The sequence below is a fragment of the Oryzias latipes genome, chromosome 5 (assembly GCF_053564925.1).
Source record: "Oryzias latipes strain Hd-rR chromosome 5, Olatipes_Hd-rR_3.1".
In the NCBI taxonomy this organism is placed as follows: domain Eukaryota; kingdom Metazoa; phylum Chordata; class Actinopteri; order Beloniformes; family Adrianichthyidae; genus Oryzias; species Oryzias latipes.
In genome coordinates, this window is record NC_136241.1 from 27,600,493 (window position 1) to 27,620,647 (window position 20,155).

The 20,155-nt window shown below is 39.0% G+C and overlaps 1 protein-coding gene across 3 annotated transcripts in view; it reads right to left on the minus strand.

The window, feature by feature from the left end:
* The window catches only part of iqsec1b (IQ motif and Sec7 domain ArfGEF 1b), a 138,697-nt gene that overhangs the window by 87,222 nt on the left and 31,320 nt on the right, over nt 1-20,155 (minus strand). For all 3 annotated transcript variants that reach the window (XM_078948087.1, XM_023955126.2, XM_023955121.2), the window contains exon 2: nt 5,632-5,733. In XM_078948087.1, coding sequence (XP_078804213.1) covers nt 5,632-5,733 — 102 coding nt within the window. The remainder of the gene's footprint in view (nt 1-5,631; nt 5,734-20,155) is intronic.

Here is a 20,155-nt window from a genome sequence, read left to right on the forward strand (position 1 = left end):
TCTCAGCATTGATTTTAAACAACAGATATTTCTTCTCAACATTTGACCCCTCCCCTAAATTAATGAAGCAGTTACAGCTGTGAGTGGAGTTTTTGGCTGTGGAGTCAAACCTACAATCTCCCCATCTCCGAGCGGACGCTGCACCACTCAGCCACTATGCTTGAAACCTTGAATAATTACGGAAGAGCAGAACTTTCAACTGCTTGTGGGGTAGGGCTGGCAACTATTAAAAATCGACTATGCTTAATTGGTATTGGCAACGTGTCATTTTTTGTCATTTCAGTTTTAATAATGCGCATCCAGACGGTTGTGTTCACATAGGACCAGCACCAGACATGCAGGTAGCAACAGGGAGAAGGTTCTTCTTTTATGTATTTACCGTTTATTAGCGCTCGTCCACCATCTACAATAGAAGGGGGCTTGGTACAAAGTCAAAGATATGCAAACCCCTCAAATCTGTTCCTATAAATGTCGTCTTGTCTTCTAGGAACAGATTGATATGGCAATTATTAATGTCTCCTTTAGGATCATGTTTTCAGCGGTTGGTACTTCTGTGTTTTGAAGCGGACGCCACCCACACGTCACCACCAAATCAGAGTTCCCGATTGGTCACAGTGCTGCGTTGCTGCAGTTCAGCATGAAAATGTTCAACCGGTTGAACTGTCACCGCAAGATCAATGAACGCCCGGATTCACATAATGCACGGTACTGCTAATGCTTGGCGTATGGTGCGTTTACAGAAATTGATCACACAATCTGCTGGGTAAGGCCAATGTGAACTTGAAAGTTTGTGAGGAAAGGTTCCCATGAGGATCTAAAGAAAAAAAACAAAACATCTTTAAAAGGCACCAACTCATTAATACATCAATCTCCTCACACTGTGGTTCCTGCGGCTCTGCCTTACGTTAATTTCCCGTCCTGTCCCATCATCACTGCCATTCAATTCCACATTCCTGTGCTGAAAGTCTTCAGAGTGGCAGCAGGACATTTGGGTTTGCAGCCCTATTATTGTATTTTGAAGCCACATTTTCTTTTAGAGAAAGCCGTTGTTTGGTTTGCTGTTGAAATGATGTTCTGCCCTGTTGTCAGAGCTGCAGGGAAGAAAAGAAGCAGATTGCTCCAAGCATTATTTGCATGATTGTTTGGGGTTGTGCTGCAGTAATCAGAGCATTCACTTGAATGAAGTTCATAAATAACAAATGAGGAATTAATTTTTTGGCCTGCAGAGACCTCATAATAAGCTTAGTCAAGTCCTTTAAGAGTTCACTTCCCAGCATTATTCACTGTTGGGCTGCACACATGAAGAGAAAAGTAGGAGGACAAATGAGCAGACTAGTGGCTCATCTTTTATGGCTGTCTTATAGCAGAACATACTGCATGTGCGTGACACAGTCAAGAAACATTATTAAAAATGCAATGCTGTGTTTGCTGCTTCTGACTTGATTAAGGCATTATTTGCTTGAACACTTTCATCAGTTTTCTGCATCCTTTCTTTGAGTTAAAGACCCATTCAGATGAAAAATGCATTCGTGGTGTTTTTAACCTGTTCTTGTGCCATTTTTCTGATGACGGAGGACCTATATTAAGAAAATTAAGTTTAAAACTCTATTTCAGAGTTTTTTCGTCTTTTCAAATTGTTGTAAATCACAAGCAGATGAAGAAAATGCAGTTGGAAAAAGATTGTAAGTGCGACCTACGAGTTACTACGGAAAGCTACAAGCTCCCTGCTCTGCTCCATTCTGATGTATCCACTTGCAGACAAATAGATCCATGTATGTCTGACAACAACAGTCCAGCCCACAACTCAAAGGCAAATTTCTAATGAACTACAGCTACTCTGCAGAAACTACATCCTAGAAAATGATAGAGGTATTTTTATTTTGGCTAAAAACTGCAAAATCCTAACTAAAAGACCACTGGAAATGCATTTAACATGGAAATGCATTTTAACTTGTATTAGGATTAGTAAGTGCACCTTTCCACCTGGTTTCCACTCTTTTTAGAAGCCTTTAGAAATGAGGTCCCAAATCTCTTGTTAGCTTCCGTTTCTCACTTCTTTCCAAACTCCTGTGTAGACCTCCAAATCAGCTAATCTGCAGCTCAGTGAAGCAGTAGCTGGGAATGAGCGCTCACTGGTCTCCGCTAAAGAGTGGGTAATGGGGCCATGTCACTGGACAGGCTGCAGTGGACCTCCAAAAAAACAGTTAATTAACTTTCCATAGTGTGTGAGAGGACAGCAGTGTGTGTGTGCTCCGCAGACAGGCATGCATGCAGCGTGAACATGTGAGGACAAATTTAAATTCTGCAGCAGGGTCCATTCATGACATCAGCGCAGACCAAAGCACCCTCCACTTTATACTACTTATGCTAAGTCCAACCCATCTGCATGCCATCTATCGAGTCATTTGTCTTTTTAGTAAAATCTGATGGCAGTTTTTAACGGATTTTTTTCCCACTTAAACACATTTTATCCCACATTAAGGCTGTCACTAGCGATTATTTCAGTAGTCGATTAGTCAACAATTATTTTTTCGATTAGTCAATTAGTCAATGATTATTGTTTACATAAAGTGATGGGCAATTTTGTTTTTTACAAAAGGTAATAGTGCTGATACTCGGTCCATGGAGGTTCGCGTCATGTATGGTACTGCTAATGATGGATGTTAGTTTCTCTACAGCTCGCGCTGCAATGTGGGAGATCTGTTTATTGTTTTTCATGAGGGGTTAAAAAAAGTTAGCTAAGAGTGGCACAAATTTAGACCTGGACTACATAAACGTGTGAAATTTTTGATTATAGGGCCCTTCTGTCAAAGAACTGGCGCAAGAATTGAATTAATGTTCAATAGAGCACAAATTCATTGTTTAAACCTGTTTAAAAGAGGAGTGAACTTCTTTCTCTCCTGCCTGGAGCTGAGAAAACAACTGAAGGATAGAAGATTCTAATTCAGCAATTGGTAAGTGCTATTGACTGTGGGAGGGGCGGAGTCACTGATTACAGCCCCAATACATGTTGAGAAAAGTAAACAAATTTGTTTGACACAGATTTTTTCAGAATAAAAATAAACTATCAGTTGCATCACTCGTTGCCTTTACAAAAAAGATTTTTTGTCAATCCAAAACTTTGAAAATACCTTAGACATCCCCTGTTTAATCTGTTGCCTTCAGGCTCCATTTAATTCAATTAATTTTTATTTATGTAGCCCAAATTCACAACAACAGTCGTCTCAATGGGCTTCGTACCGGTAATTGTAAGGTAAGCATACAATCAAAAAGGATCATATATGCATAGAATTCAATAGGATAATACTAAAACATTAACAAAACAGACTAACTAAACTGGGCATCCCTGCCCTTAGACCCCTCTTTGTGGAAAGGAAAAACTCCTGAAAGAAACGGAATCTGGAAAAAAAGAAGAAACCTCCGGGGTGCCCACTCCCCCCAGGAGGAAGGAGGGACAGTACATGAATCGCACTGCACCAAACAGAGGCATGAAGAACTAAATGATAAGTAATGATGAAGAATAGAGAAGAAGAGAGTAGAAGTAGATGAGAAAAGAGGACAGAATACGGTTGCCCAGAAGGGTCACAACACAACACAAAATAACATACTACAATTCGTCACAACACAATGCAATAACTCACAACACAATAACTAACATCACAACACAATAACTCACAACACTTTAACTCACAACGGAAGTACCGGTATATCTGCAAAGGAAGTGCTTTTATTCTGAAATTTCCACTGGGCTAAAACATCGGTAATCACATCTCTCAAAATAACAGTAGTATGTTATTTTGTGTTGTTAAATCTAAAGTGTTGTGTTGTGACCCTTCTGGGCCACCGTAACAGAACCCCAGGGCACCATAGTTTCCCCAGCTTCCAACTTCTAGCAGCCTAGTAACAACTTTATTGTTATTGTTAAGTTTAATTTAAGCAAATTAACAGTAAGTTAAATATTCTCAGGTCAAACAAAGTAAGAACATAAAACTACAGAACAGTTTTTATCCCACTCCAATAAACATTTTAAACCTGACTAGGAAACATTAAGATTAAATCTGGACTTCTTCCTAAGACTGCTTAAACTGTGCAACCATGGAGGCTTGCTTAAAATTAACAGCAATGTGCTCGTGTTGTGTTTTCTTTTATATGTCATATTATTTTCAGGTTTTACATTTTTAACACTTATTAATTGCGCATTCTGTTTTTTTTAAATTACAATTGCACTTTTATCTCATAGCAATCTAATTTTAATTTTCTGTTTTAGTGATTGAGTGATTTATGTATTATTTATTTATCACTTTTCGTTGTTTATTTCAAAGCATGACAGTTGCATGGACGAGGAAACAAATGTAATTGTTCTAGTGACAATAACGATAAATAGATAAATATCTATCTCGTCTGTCTATTTTCTGTCTATTTTCAAGCCCTTAAAAAAAATCTGTTCACTTGAAAAACCACAGATGACAGAAAAAATCTGCCATTTAAGTGGTGACAGTGGTATTTAGAACAAATTGTGTTAAAACAAAACAAAATCAGCAAGGACTGGACTTGTAATGCCTTTTCTTTGCTTGTTTCGTATTTTGCCGTTAAACGGTGATGAAATGCAACCTGCAGCATAGGATTTTAATAAAAAGCTCTAAAAAGACTTGATCCTCAAAAATCTACCAGTCTTAACAGAAAACAGTCATGATTGATAAAGGATAATCCTGAGGATCTTGTGCCTGTTCCAGCATAAAAGATCTCTGGTGGGGTTCCAAAAACAAAGACATAAACTCCAGTTCCATTACTGATCAAAGGGTGACACAGTTGACAGCTTGTCTGGAAAAATACTGGAGAAACCAATGCCAATACTGTTTTCCAAGTGTAAAAAGCAATCCAGCCATCTTCCCAAAGCCAGTAGAACAGACAGTCAAGGGGTTAAGGGGTTGTTTTACAGGGTATATGAAAGACTGTTGTTTAGATGAACACACACCAATGCTCATTTACCAAAGTTTCATGGTCTGTTGTCTCCACTAGAGTGCAGTGGCTTCTCTGTACCGTGATATATATTTTTTCTTTAATACAACATCCCCACTTGAGAAACGGTTTCTAAATCCTCAGATAAGCAAATGAGCAGAACATATATAGGGCCGTTCCACTTCATCCCCAAAACTAAATTCAGCAACAATACATAGATAAAGATGCTCAAAAGCTGGATTAGTGGGTTGAGGCTAATAACATGCTTCTAAATAATAAAATCAGCAGGGCTTTGCACATGCTTCTCGGAAACCCACCACATCTGCTTCCTCCAGCACTTGGAGGTAAATCTGTCCTGGAGGTAGAAACTATCAAATACCTAGGCCATCACTTGGACTCTGATTTCGTGACACATTTTCTGAGAACCCCCACTATGAAAGTAGACATGCTTGACTTATGTACTTCTTCAGCCTAGATTACTCAGACTGCTGTTCAATTTTCAGCGAGTTTTAGGCCAACAAGGTTTCAACAGCCAAAGGTAACGTCTGACTGAGAGCTCTCTTTCGACTTGATATCAAGGCTGAAACAGCAAACTCCATGGAAGATCAAACATCTGACAACAGCTTCAGGAGGGGTGAGTGGCTTCATGAGTAGAAAAATATTCTATCATACCCAAAAGATGCAGACTTCCATTTGCGATAACACCCTTTACGTGGAGGGGCAGCAAGGATTAGAGGGATTTCAGAGGCTTGAGCAGGTGATGAGGTGAGTTCCCTGCAACAGAAAGAGAGACAGGTCCATTAGAGGGAGGAAAAGGTACACTTTGTGAGAAAAATGTCTTCATAATGAGTCACCAAATGATGCTATGATCCTGCATCACTCATTGCCCTTTTAAAAAAAGAGTCTTTATGTTAATCCAATACTTTGAAAAAACCTTAGAAATTTGAAAACCTTTAAAGAAGGAAATAGTTCACTTGACAAACCACAGAAGGCAAAACCACCTCAGAGATATTAACTTAAATATTTTCTGATTTTCAAAAAGAATAATGAATGAACGGCAGATCAACCATAACAAAATCCAAAACAAATGAATAAATATAAAAATCCAATGAGTGTTTTTTCCTCTCTAATCAACAGGCATCTTTTGTTAACCAAAATCTCCATCATCTTCGTTCCTTATACCTACTCGTATCATATTTGATACACACATTTCCGAGACCCCTACCTCATTTGTGTGATCAAAACTTTTCTAAAAACCCATTGTATATAATTTGGTACACGTTTTCCACCATGAAGTTCATCATCATTCCACTAGGGGCAATGGCTGCCAATATTTTTACATCTTAATCTAAGATTGTTGTGAGTTAAAACTTCCCAACATATTATGAGTGATACTTTCTAAATCTCATCCAAGAAATTGTATTTCTACGTTTTTGTGGATATCGTCAAAGGGTTTACAAAACATCTTAAATCCTCCAAAAATTCTGTTAATTATTTGATGTAGTGGACTTTACTGAGTTAATTCATTCAATCATGTTCTTCCGCTTTATCCCTTTCGGGGTCACGGGGCTGCCGGAACCTATCCCGACCACTTATGGACGAGGGAAGGGGACACCCTGGACAGGTCGCCAGTCTGTTGCAGGGTCTTTACAGAGTTAAAACTCAAATTCCATCTTTAGCTGTGGTGTCAAAGTTCTCCTAAACATTAAAACAGCATCTTCATGTTGGTTGCAGTGAAGTTCATGTTTTGTTTTTCGTTCTGTTTGTTTAGTTTATGTGTTTAGTCCATCTTTGGCTTTTATGTTCAAAAAAGGAAGCTAGGTGTCACAACCCTTGCTAATTTGGCCAATCAGCAAACTCAACGCACCCTTTCACTCTGTTCGCTCATTTAATAAGAATGGCAAACACCCCTGTGCCTCTGCTTGTTCAGTGCAATAAAGAAGCACTCCATCTCAACAGTGGAACATGAGCAACCACTGTTATAGACTCAAAAAGCTCAAATTTAAGTTAGAAAACATTTGTTGAGTCATATTGAATACATTTTAGTTTAGACATATGTAAATGGTGAATTCAAGATTTAGTTTTTTTTTTTTTTGAGATTTAAATTTTTTTAAAGGAATTGTTTTCTTTTTTCAAGGTTATCAACCTAAGAAGCCTAATTCACTATTATGAAATAAACACAGACAATGAATGAGTTGATTTCGCATACCTTAAGAAATCAGGCCTTTCAAGTTGGCCCAGAACCGGAGAAAGCACAGAACTTGACTTTGGTATTTGGGTCCTCAATTAAATAAATAGCTTTTCTGGCCTTCCCCTCCCTTTACAAAACAGCCATGAACATTTACAGACTGAACAATCTCTAATCAATTTGGATTCTGAAAATGAATCCTTATCAACATTCGAAATGGTAAATGGAGTTAAGTCAAATATTGTTTTATTTGAGTAAAGACAGAGTAAAATTTGAATATCTATTGCATCCATCCACCTTTCCGTCAACCCAAACAAAAGAACCCAGTACAAAGCACAAATTTTATCTTTTATAAATATCATTGATTTATTGCCCCCTCCTTCCTGCCACACACTTTATTCTGTACATCAAAATTACCCTTGAAGCAGCCAGTCCTGTATAGGCAGTCTGGCACAAACTCTCTAAATAACTCCATTCTTTAGAGACCCCAACTTCTAATCCCCTGATTTACACAAAGCCTTGGATGAGTGAAGTCCAGCTACAGCTTATTTGCCAGGACATTCTTTATAGCCCAGTTCAATTTAGTTAAATGTTTCCATAACAAATGCAAACACTCACAGAGACTCTCTCCATCTCTCCATCTGACGAAAACAGTGATATCTTCAACATAAGCCCCCATGAGAGAGAGCTGGTGGGACAACCAGCGAAGTATAAAACCTGACGGTTTATGGTGTCATTCTTTCAGAAAAGCCTGAATGATGACTGAATGCCACAAACAGGAAACCCCTTAATATCTTTCTGAATCATAAAAACAGCTCAATCCCCCACCCACTATGACCAAAAAGGGAAAAAGAAAGGCCTCGTGCCTGGATGGATTGTTAACATGACCTCCATGCCTTTCTGTTCAAGAATAAATCCTGTCTTGATAGATATTCCTAAGAGGTACAACTTGGAAATCACAACTTTCAGAAATAAACCTCAAGAATGTCTGTGAAGGTCAATCATGAGCACTCATGTCCTTATATCCTACATGGAACTATATTTGTCCAGATCTCCAAAAATAAGCTTTGCCTGAAGGTTGATTTTTTTTGTCAAAATATTTTGGTTTACACTGTAGATATGCAGCAATTACTTTTTTCAGCCTTGCCATCAGTTCATCTCCCGCCTTCTTGCTTTATTTCACACCTCTCTCCCACCAAAGAAATAAGCCTAAAATCTCATAAATAAAAAAGGCTTTTCCTTTTAGATCCCTCTGGAAAAACAAGAATGCTAATAAAAATTAAAGTTCAAAAAGTTCTTAAGCTTTGAAGGCAAAAATAAATTCCATAAAGAAAAAAAGCAATTACTCCACAGTTCTTCAGCAAAGCCAAACCTCTATTTAGGTGGCAGGGGAAGGACTGTGCAATGATGGGAGAGGAGCATCAAAGAGCTCAAGCAGCCCCTCTAGCAAGCCATCACCAGAAATGCTGTAAAGGTCCACCTGGAGCCCTTCCAGCCTTTGAGATGACACTGCAGTCATCTGTCCCACAGCAGCAGTCAGCTTCTATCCAGAGATGGAAGCATCAAACACATCTGTCAGCATCACTCAGCTGAGAAAGCCCTTCCAGCAGCTGGTTCACAGTGTCACTGTTGCAGTTCTCCATTCTGATGAGAGAGCTGTAAAGTCCACCACATGTTGTTGCATAACAGCTGAGTCAAAGGTGACAGCTCCATGCTGTCGAATAATCCTCCAACTTCCTTAACCCCCCATTTTTCTCTTCTTTTATCCCTTTTCTATTGTACCCCTGTCCCCCGTCTATAACATCTCACTCTCTTCTTCTTTTCCATCCGGTCCAACAAAAAAAGGATATACAGTGATGAAGAGAAACTTCTTGTCTTCTGAATGTTAAGGTTTATTCTCTTATGTCAGCTTATGTTTAGGTCACCCTATATATCAGGAACATTTAGACCCTCAGCAGCTGCATAGCCTTTTGGGTGTGCAGCCCAAAAGTAATGGTAGCAGCGGCGGTTGTTCCCTGCCGGTTCCCGTGTGGCGTTGGGGGGATTCCGGCTGCCGCTGCTGGTGCGGTGGGGGTCTTGGGGTGGGGATGGCTGGGCACTCTCCCTCCTTCTTTTCACGTTCCACCATCCATTTTAGAAGAACATAAACACTCACCTGAGCACAGGTGTTAGCTCAACAGACTGAATGACTGAAATATTTCACACTAGTTGGTTTTAAGGCATAAGTATGCGTGTGAACACTATCTGTTTTGTGTACATGTCGACAAGTGGACATTTTTGCAACTAACAGGTGTGTTTATAACATTTGAGTGTGTGTGTGGACAGGTTCCGCCCTTTTTTTTTTGTTTTTTTTTACATTTGAACCTTACCATAATGATTAACAACCAGTAAACTTGCTGCTTTATGCTGCTTCATGGTCTTATCCCCCTTCCCCTCCTATTATCACCCCCTACCCCCCCTTTCTCTAACGTCCCTCTCTCTTCTTCCCCTCTTTCCTTTTCCGTCCGGTCCAACACCAAAGATTTTCAGACATGTTTGAAATTAATAAAGTTTGGCCTCAATTACAAAAGGGGTTTATTCAGACATACCTTTGGTTTGTCTGAAGATTAATAACCCCTCTTGTTAAAGTAAAATATGTCCAACCCAAGAGGCCCTCAGCTCTCATCTGTCTGCCTAGCTGTTGGACACGACAAGTTAAAAAAAAAAAAAAAAAAAAAAAAAAAAAGTAATGGTAGCACCACAATACAAACATAATCAATATAAATAAAGTTAAGCCTCAAATTCAAAAGGGGTTTATACAAATATACATCTCGTGTCAGAAGATTCATATCCCCCTATTATAACAGTAAGATCTGTCCAACTCTAGAGACCTTCAGCTCTCATCTGTTTGCTCAGCTGTTGGACAGGACAAGTTTTAAAAAAAAAACTGAAGTAAAGTTTTTATCTTCCTAACAGTAGAAGACTTTTTAAAATTCACGTTCTATTTAAAGTAATTTATTCCTTGATGAAAAGTGAAGTACTGTATAAACTAAAGAAACAAAAAGGGAGCAAACCATTTTAAAGACACTGCAAAATTAGCCTTGATGCATCTCTCATCTTACCTTAATTGCGACCATCTGAGGAGACGTCATACTTTTAAGGAGCTTCTGTGATCATTTAAAACCCATCAAAACACAGAAATAGCTCTGCATTAAGTATGGCTAGAGAAACATGTGCCTGTACTTACTCTTTTGGACATATAGTGCTTCTTTTGACATGACTGATCAACACATTTTATTGCAGAGATTGGAACATACTATTGGTCTTTTTGGAACTGCTTCAAGATGGTTTAAGTTATGTTTTTTTAATTGATAATAAGTTTTTTTTATTCAAATGATGAGTCTTCAGGGCTCTGTACTTGGCCCAGCCCTGTTTAGCTTTTGCATTATTCCATTGGGTAGCCTTATTTGGCAGCACAACATACATTTTCACTGATGTGCTGATGATGCTCAGCTATTCTTGTCTATCAGACCAGGAGACGTCTCCCAGATTCCAAGACTTCAGCTATTTTTCTCCTTTATACATGTTTTTTGGTACAGTTTACCTCATTACTGCAATTCATAGGTCTGCAGGAATTACCAGTGTGTGCATCGTTAGGCATCATTTTTTATTTTATGCTTTTTTTTAATTTTCTCCAAGAAAATTTGTTTGAGGCTCTACTTTGTGTTGTTAGAAAACTTCCGGATCTTTATGTGATCACTCTTCCTTCACTCATTTCTGGGTGTTCTGACCCTGAGAATTGTATTTTTAAGTGTCTGTTTAAAGTTCAGTGACTTCCTTTCATTCTGTGTTGAAGGTTCTGGTTCTTCTGAAATGTCATTTGGGGGGTCTCTGCTTAAACATGAGATTCTTGGGGTCTTTCCATTTATGTCCAAAAGTTCTTCTCACATCCTTGATCTTCCTCCTTGCTGCTATCTGGTGTTCTGACCCAACAGCTACCATCTTTGATACCATTTGAGCACATTTATTTGATTGGAACAATATTCTGATGTGATTTCCTGATAGCGCATGTGGTGGATTAGCAAAAGTCTCCCTCCTTTGACATTATTTCACTTGAGTGGGACAGTCACAAGCAGTTTAGGTTGTAAAGTAACAGTAATTACGAATATTTGAATAGAAAACACAGACAGGACCTGGAACATCTAAAAGCTGTCAGCAGTAATGACCTCCCTGAATGATGGTGCCTGCAGTGATCGTGATTTGTTTCCATCTTTTCCACAGGTCTCTGAGTTCCTAAGCAGACTGCTTTGTTGGAAATGACTCCTTTAACAGGAGCTTTAAAAACTTCTCACGATCATTTGTGGAGTTTTTAGCAGCAGCTAACTTTGCCCACCCCCCCTAAAGCTCATCAAAACAAGCATCTGTCACATTTTGCCACACAAAAACTTCTTACAGTTTGTTGTAAAGCTTGCGGGTGCCGGCCCAAATTCTGGTCGTCATCTCTGATTATGCAGATCTGTCTGTTGGTTATGAAACCGAGGTTTAAGCTGCTTTGCTTTACGTAATGTTGCAATCTTTTTCCATCTGTCCCTCGACAAAATAACTACACAAAGACCCCAAATGGAACATGATGAGAATGTATGCTCATGAGATTACCCAACGAGCACAGATATCATCAGAACTCGCTCTGCAGCTAGACCAATGCAGAGATTTGTCTTGGCTGTGGACAGGAGGTTTATTTTACTTAAAGACCCTCTCTGAAAATTATTGCGTTTTTTTGGTGTCTCTCACGTGTTCTTGCAGCTTTTTTCTGAAGATGGAGGGCCACATTTTACGAAAATTAGGATTAAAATTAAATTTCAGAGTATTTCTTCATTCAAATAATTTTGAATCAGACAAAAAACTCAATTTGAAAAGACCTTATTTGTGACGTAGAAAATTCGTTGGGGGGGCCTAAAGCTCTCTGCTCTGCTCCATTCTGAGGCATCCACTTGTAGATGAATAGATCCATGTAGGGTAAGGGTTAGCGTCTTTTTTTTTCCTTTGTCTGAGCTGGCATCTGGCTCTAACCTGTATGGCTGGATAGCTTCAATATTGCTCACAATTTTTGGTTGGAGGTTTGAGGGCTGTGAGCTAGCGGCAGAGTGTGTAAACAGAGACCTCTCAGCAAAGGTGAGGTGTCGCTCTGCTGCAGAGGTAAAAACTATGTGATAGAAAACGACACAGGTTTTTTGATTTTGGCTAAAAACGGCATAATCATAATTAAAAGACCACTGGGAACACTTTGAAAATAAATCAAAATATGATTGGAGTGGGTCTTTAACCCTTGTGCTATCTTAGATGACTCCACCCTTACTTTGACGTGTTCTCCCTACCATGACAAAGGTGGATAAAGGTGGAAAGATTTCATGTAATCCATGGAAACCAGTGAAGATCACAAATCATTGAAGAAAAAAGGTTCAGTGAACTGTCTAGTGGGTCTAGATGACCCAACTCCCAACATCAAAGTGCCTAGGATAGCACAAGGGTTACGTGTTAGCTTCCCAATGAAGTGGAACCCTGTAAAAAACTGTTCCAACTAATAACCATAACTAGAACCTAACCAGCTCCTAACTATCTGGTTTACTTTCAACCTTATGGTGAACCTTTGGCGAAATTTCTATAAGGCTTTTGAATTCATGGACATTTATCTCTACATTCTAAACGGTTCTGCCAGCCCTCCTCCAACCCATTCTGCACCTGGACCAATACTATGTTGTGGACTGGCCTCAACCACCATCAGCGTCTAGGCTCCGGGGTTTATCCATCTATGGTCCATGCATATCCCACCAGGATAGAGATGTCATCTGCCCAGAGCCTAACCGCCAAAAGACTTTGGACTATTTGAGGCACATTACTGTGTCACAAATAAATCTTTATTATTTGCATTCTTCAGATCTCTCCTTATTGAAATGAATAAAGCGGTTTCATTAGTCGTTTCAAATGTTTCTAAAGAGTTTAAACTTTTTCTTTTCTCCTACTAAACATTTTTATGTGTACCATGAGGCTCTACTCACTCATGTCTGCATGGCTATGAGCCTCTTTCCGCTGCAGAGCATAACAAGGCGAGTGTTTTGGTAAATTAGTCATTTTCTCAGACAAAGCTGCTTCGCTGCAGCACAGAGGCTTCAAATGTTGCTTCAGAAAGATAGAAAAGAAAGAAAGAGGCAAATACTGCAGTCACAATATAACGCCAGGTGTGCCACGTGAGAAATATGCTTAAAATGAAACCTTAATAAGTGCACGTTATAAAAGGATTTGACAATGTTGTAAAAATTAATTAGCTCCTAAAGTTTTCTAATTGAAACAATAAATTGATACTTCCAAGCAGTGAAGAAAGGAGACTAAAGGTTTCTCTCTTTGATGCTTAAGAGTTCAAACATGAATGTAAGAGTTCGATATCCAGATTCTGTTTTGAGCAATTTTTTACATTTGAATTGAGAAAATATCTAATTAAGATTTATTTCTTTCAGCAGCACACTCAGACTTCCCTCCGGCACTTGAAAGCACATTAAACGTGAAGAGTTTTATCTTTAAAAAGCTGGTGTGACGCTTCAAACCTTCATCTCTTCAGAAAACCTAATGAATACACCAGCAATTCTTAGATGTAAGTTGAAAAGATGATCTGAATTAATTTTTGTTTTTATGTCCTCAAGTGCATTTTCAATCGTCAACACCTTCAGCTGACAGCAGTTTCACTTCACTTAATCTTCTGTTCTTGTGTCAGATCCAGCTTCACAAAAAAAAAAGTTTAAAAAAAAATCCCCATTTGCACAGAAGAGCTGCTGCCTGCAGACCCACACAAAGACAGACTGTTCATCACACACTCTCTGTGTGCACAAAGTGGTTTCATATCAAATGTTCTGCCCTCAGATTTACCTTAAAAATGCAGAAACGTTTGGATCCCTGCCCCTCGTCTTTTTTGCAAGACAAGCAGGATTATAATTCCACTAGGATTATGGATATACCAAAATGGATTTGATGATAATTTCACAAAGTTGTGCTATAAATGTTTACAGATCTCTGTAAATGTCTCTGCAAAAGATGTTAAGATAAGGTTTTCCTCTGTCCGTGAGGAGGAAGAGGCTGGACTTAATTTTGGATAGAAGAAGGTTGCCCAACATAACAAGCGGCAGCGCGCATTCAGCTCCGTGCACGCATGAAGCAGCAGGGTCTTCTTCATTCAGGTGTAGCAACAGAAACACACAGTGACTCTGCAACGACCTGAAGACCAGTCAGTCTTTGTGTCGTAGAGGGATGAAAATGTATTTCAAGTTATGGTCAGTGATCCAGAAACAGAACAAAAGGTAAAAAAAAACCTGATACCGGTACAATTCTTTAGGCCTGAATAAAAAAGTCTTTCATTCATCAACATCCAGCAGCCCTTTTTAAAAACAGTAACTCATCTTCAACAGAAAAAAACAGATAACTGCTTTTCATTTCTAATTTTGTACAAAGAAAAAGCTTAATTTTACTATTGACTTATTTTATGCTGACTCATAAAGAGTCAATATCATTTCAATACATGTTATTCATAAATTGCCAGGTCACCACAGATGTTCTGAAGGGCTGCTACATTAAAACCAAATTAAATACATTTTTTAAATCCAAGTCAGTTCAAACATTCTAGATCAGCCCAGATAAGTCAAATAAATCCAGTTTGACTTAAATGTTTTACAATAATATTGAGTACATTGTAGAATTTTGGATCTCCCTATTGAGAGAGATAGAAAGGGGGAGGATGAAGGAGAGCATTTCCTCCAAATCCTCCTCTAAATGGAAGACAAAATGGAGAACCAGACTCCATAAAGGTGACTATCTGTCATGGCCAGTTGGGGTCTGAGAGGACAGGAAAGAGAAAAAATAAAAGGAAACACTGGAACATGTGTTGAGATGAATAAGGTAGGTTAAAATTGCAGTAATGGGAGGAGGCAGAGGAACAAACACAATATCCCTGTAAAATCCACTAGAAGAAAAAGGTTGATCATTGCAAAAGTAAGAACAGGAAGCAGACGAGCATCAAATATAATCCATTAGCCACTTCAAAAGGGAGAGTGCAAAACTTCATAGCTGATGTTAAACAACTATCTCCTCTCATGTCCTCCCTCCAACTAGTGAAACCACTGATCTTTAGTGGGCCCGGCCATCAGTGGCATTGTGGCTTCAGATGGTTCAGCAAGTGGAATCAGAGGTAGACCGCAGTTTCCAAAAAGATTCACTAAAAATATTTGGTTTTCAGTAAAGCTACAAATCAAGGAGGGGCTGATACGCTTTTGATCTGCAGATGTATCTGCTTGTGTTACATCACTACATAATAATCCATACTTCATTTTGTATGAAAAACCACTAGGGACAAATCTGCTGTCTACATGTCTTCTTATTGTGAGTTGTGAACGTTGATGCCTTCAGGCTCTCAGGATATAGAAATATTCCTCTCATTACTTTTGGAGGTTCGAGAAAGTGACACCACAGGAGAAACGGTGCGCTAATGAATGTCACATTAAAAGAAAAGGACTATAAAAAAGAGATGACAGATCAGAAACCATCATAGCTGTTTTCCAAAGATTCAGGATCAGACATGTCAGCAACAGCCAGTCGGCGCGCCTGCAGCAGCTTCACAGGCAGCGATGTGCAGGACATCAATTGTGTTGGATCTATTTTAGGAAGATTTTTTAAAATAAATAAATACTCAAAGACGTCACAGGTTTTAGATGATCAGTTTGGTTGTGGAGGCTTTTGCGTGCATCCAAAAGCAGAGGTTTCATTTTGAGTAAAAGGACTAAAAAGAGAACCGTTTCTGTCAGTTAAAGAGGCAGTACAGTTTTGTTGCTCTCCTCACAATCCTGGACACCTTTAGAGGGAAACTGGATAAATGTATATGTAATAAAAACAATGTTACATATACATTTATATGTAATAATAAAAAAACAAACTAAAAAACAATGTGGCAGTGGTTAGCGCTTTCGCCTCACAGCAAAAAGGCCCCCAGTTCAAGTTCCGGCTGGGGGACCTGAACCAGAATATAAATGGGGGACCTTTCTGTGTGGAGTTTGCATGTTCTCCCCGTGCATGCATGGGTTTTCTCCGGGGACTCCGGCTTCCTCCCACCGTCCAAAAAACATGCTTTATAGGTTAATTGGTTCATCTAAATTGTCCTTAGGTGTGAGCATGAGTGTGCATGGGTGTGTGATTTGTGGTCCTGCGACAGACTGGCGACCTGTCCTGGGTGTTTCCTGCCTTCACCCGCAAGTGGCTGGGATAGGCTCAGACAGCCTCGTGACACGGAAAGGGAAAAAAAAGCAGATTAGAAGATGAATGAATGAATGAATGAATGAATGAATGAATAAAACAATGTTGTAACATGTAACTGCATGATCTTGTTCATGTTATTGCGTATCACACACTTTCAGTTGTATAGCTGGAGGCCTCTCAGACCATTGATTGCCACATGATAGATGGGATTATAACATATTTATGATGAAGAATGTCTTTGTTCATTCCCGTTCTATCATATGAATTATTAACTTGCAAAGCGGTGGCAAAAAAACCACATCAGTACACAAATGGGCTGTCAAGTCTGTTTATATGAATTGCTTCTCCTGACATTTTACTTTGCTGTTTTTTTGTTTTTGCCGTCATACGTCTTCAATGCTGCCACGGAAAATCTTGCAACTTCTCACACAGGGATTCATCAATTTCAAAATGTGTGAAAATGGGTTTATGGTATTTTATGAAAAGTATCAACATTTTTCTTGTGTTTTGCATTCTAATTTGGGTCTGCTTTACACAAATTTATTAATGAAATCCTTAGGTTGTATTAAATAGCTGCACCCTTGCTGATTTTGCAGGTTTGCCCTCCTAAAAAGAAATTAACAGTCTGTCATCTTAATGGTATGTTCATTAGAACAGTTAGAGATAGAAAGACACAGAGAAAATGAAGAAATCCACTTAAAGAATTATATACATTTATTTGCATTTTGAATGAGGGAAATAGGTATTTAATCCCCTAGTAACCATTAAAAATTTTAAAAAGTTTTGCGGCTGAGTAGCTCGGTTGGTAAGGTGAGCGGCTACCATGCAGAAATCCAGGGTTCGATTCCCGGAGGGGAAGAAACAATGGTATTGAGCGCAATTACTATATCAATGGCGAGCAGTTAACATCACTCAGTGAGGGTCCTTAGGCAAGACCCTTAACGCTACCGCCTCCCGAGCGCAGTTCAGCTGCAGCTCACCGCTCCCCCAGGGGATGGGTCAAATGCGGAGAAAAATTTCCCCATTGAGGGATAAATAAAGTATAAGAAAATAAATAAATAAATAAATTGTGTTTCATACAGACCAGTTAGACTTTCCTAATCAACTGTCACATGAATTGAAGACAGCTGTTTGCTTTCAGTTGATTTAAGGGAGAGGATCGTAGACCTGCATAAGACCGGAATGGACTAAAAAACTATCAGCAAGAAGCTTAAGGGGTTAAGGTGACAACTGTTGGTGCAATTGTGCCAAAATACAAGAACAGGACCATCACTCCATCTGACCTGATTGGGTTTCCATGACCATGACAACAGTGAGAAATAGGCCTAAAATAACAGGGCAGGAGTTAGTTGATGATCTTAAAGCAGCCGAAACCACAGTCCCCAATGAAACCATTGGTAATCCTTTACGCCACAACGGTTTAACATCTTGCAGTTCTTGTCAAGTCCTCCAGCTGAAGAAGGCCCACGTGCCCGCCTGAAGTTAGTGATGAGCATCGACAGCGATTGGTCGATGGTGCTGTTATGAAATGAGATCAAAATGGAGCCCTTTGGCATCAACTCAACTTGTCATTTTTGGGGGAAGAGAAATGCTGCCTATGACCCCAACAACACCATCCCCACTGTCAAGCATGGCGGTGGAAACATAATGCTTTGGGGGTGTTTTTCTGCAGTCATTTTCAACAAAGCAGTCTACATGTGATATTAGTGATCAATGTTGCGATGAAAATATAACTTGCAATACATGAACAAATAGCAAAACATCATAACCATTTCACAACAACCATTTAATTTGAATAACAGTCAAGATAACTTCTATTATACTCCAAATGACCCTAATCTACCATCTGCTTGGTCAACAACATGAAGGGGTCCATCTGATTTCTAAAATGCATAAAGGAATTTATTTGATTCGCTACATGCTTCAAGCTGCCATGAGATTGTTTTAGCACATTTAAGGTAACCATTTATCGTACTTTTCACCGTCTCTTGCGAAATATGTATCGCACAGTTTAATAACGAGAAAATGATAAATTTGCAATTTCTTCTGCAGGCCTAGTCCAAATACTTATTTCCCTCTATGAAATGCAAATAAATATATAGGAATCTTTAAAGTGGATTTCTTGATTTTCTTTGGGATTTTTTCTATCACTTGCTGTTTATTTGAACCTACCATTAGGATGAAAACCTGTCAATTTCTATTTAAGAGGGCAAACCTACAAAATCCGCAGGGATCAAATAGTTACTTCCTCCATTGTATTAGACTAACATGCTCAACAATGCAGCAAGCTTCAGGTGTGAATAAATAAATCAGTTCATAAGTCAACTCATCTGGAAAGATTCAATAGAGAAACTGGAGAAGCAAACCGACAGATAATGCATTTGTCTGTTTTGTGGGTCTGGGTTCCACAAAAATGTCCAGAGGGATGCTTGAGCGAAATATCTTCATTACTTTCTTGTTTTTAAAGAAAATAACTTTCAGACAAACAAGTTTAGTAGAAATGTTAGCTTAATTGATCGAGACAAACCCAGACAAAGACGGGCCTCTGCATCATCTGAGCTGTGCTGTGCACGATCAGTTTGCGTGCTGCCCATCAGATCTGGCTGCAGATCAGCTGTTTTCTTTGCAGCATAAAGACAGAGCGAGGATCTTCTGTGGTGCCAGTGCAGATGGAGTTAAAGCTGTTAGGGTTTCCTGCCAGCTGCAGATGGTGGAGGAAATGAAAGGCAAACTGACTTCCCAACATTTTTCTGCAAACCGAAATCCAAGAAGAATCTGCACTGAGAAGTAGCATTTCATATGTGAGGATGGAGCCTTGCCTTCTCCAGGGTCTCGCTATTGGCAGCAGAGTTGCAACTCTGAGTGGAGCCAGGAGCTCAAAGATTGATAAACTGAAAGTGTGGTTATGTTTCTGATGACTTCAAAGCAAACACTGCGACCGTCACAAGAGCCAAAAATGTTACGTCAGAGCATTTTACTGAAAGTTAAGAAGACATTTGTAGATAATGAGAATTTCTTTGTTTGATGTTGAAAAGATGTTTCTTGAAACATTTTTAACAATCAAGGAATAAGATTTTAAGTCCAATTGCTGTGACTCAACTTCAAGAAAACATCACCTGGATGCAGGAAAACTTTCACTGAGGATGGAGGAACGACATTACCAGAACCATGTGATTTTCTTTGTTGTACAATTGCAGAACACTTTTATTAAGTGATTGAAACAACAGTAAGTTTGTATAAAGGAACAGTTTCTGAAAATTCAGGAACATCTTCTTGTTTTTCTATATTAGTTTCTCTGTGATGTAAAACCATTGTACCCACAGTAAAGATGCCATTACTCAGGAGAGAGGAGAAGGGAGGAGAAGCCGAATTCAGATCTAACTAAAGAAAGTAATTCTTTATGTAAAATAATGCATTTAGGGAAGTAAATGAGACTAGCAAAACAAAAAATATGATACATATGGGAAACATCTAAAAAAAAAGCTTCTCTTGCTGTGATTGTTGAATCACAGTCCTGAAAAAAGGAGGTTAATGTCTGAAACGTGGCACTGAGCTGTTGGTCCAGCTCTTCACAGCTGCTTTCATGCTACGTTCATAAAGGCCTCGGTAACGCGAGTTCAAAAACCATCTGTCTTTATGCTGCAAAGAAAACAAAAAAGGAAGGCCTTTTCGGGCTTCAGTGTTCAAAACTTTCAGATTCACATGTACATTTTTCCGGCCATTGAACACGCATTGAAC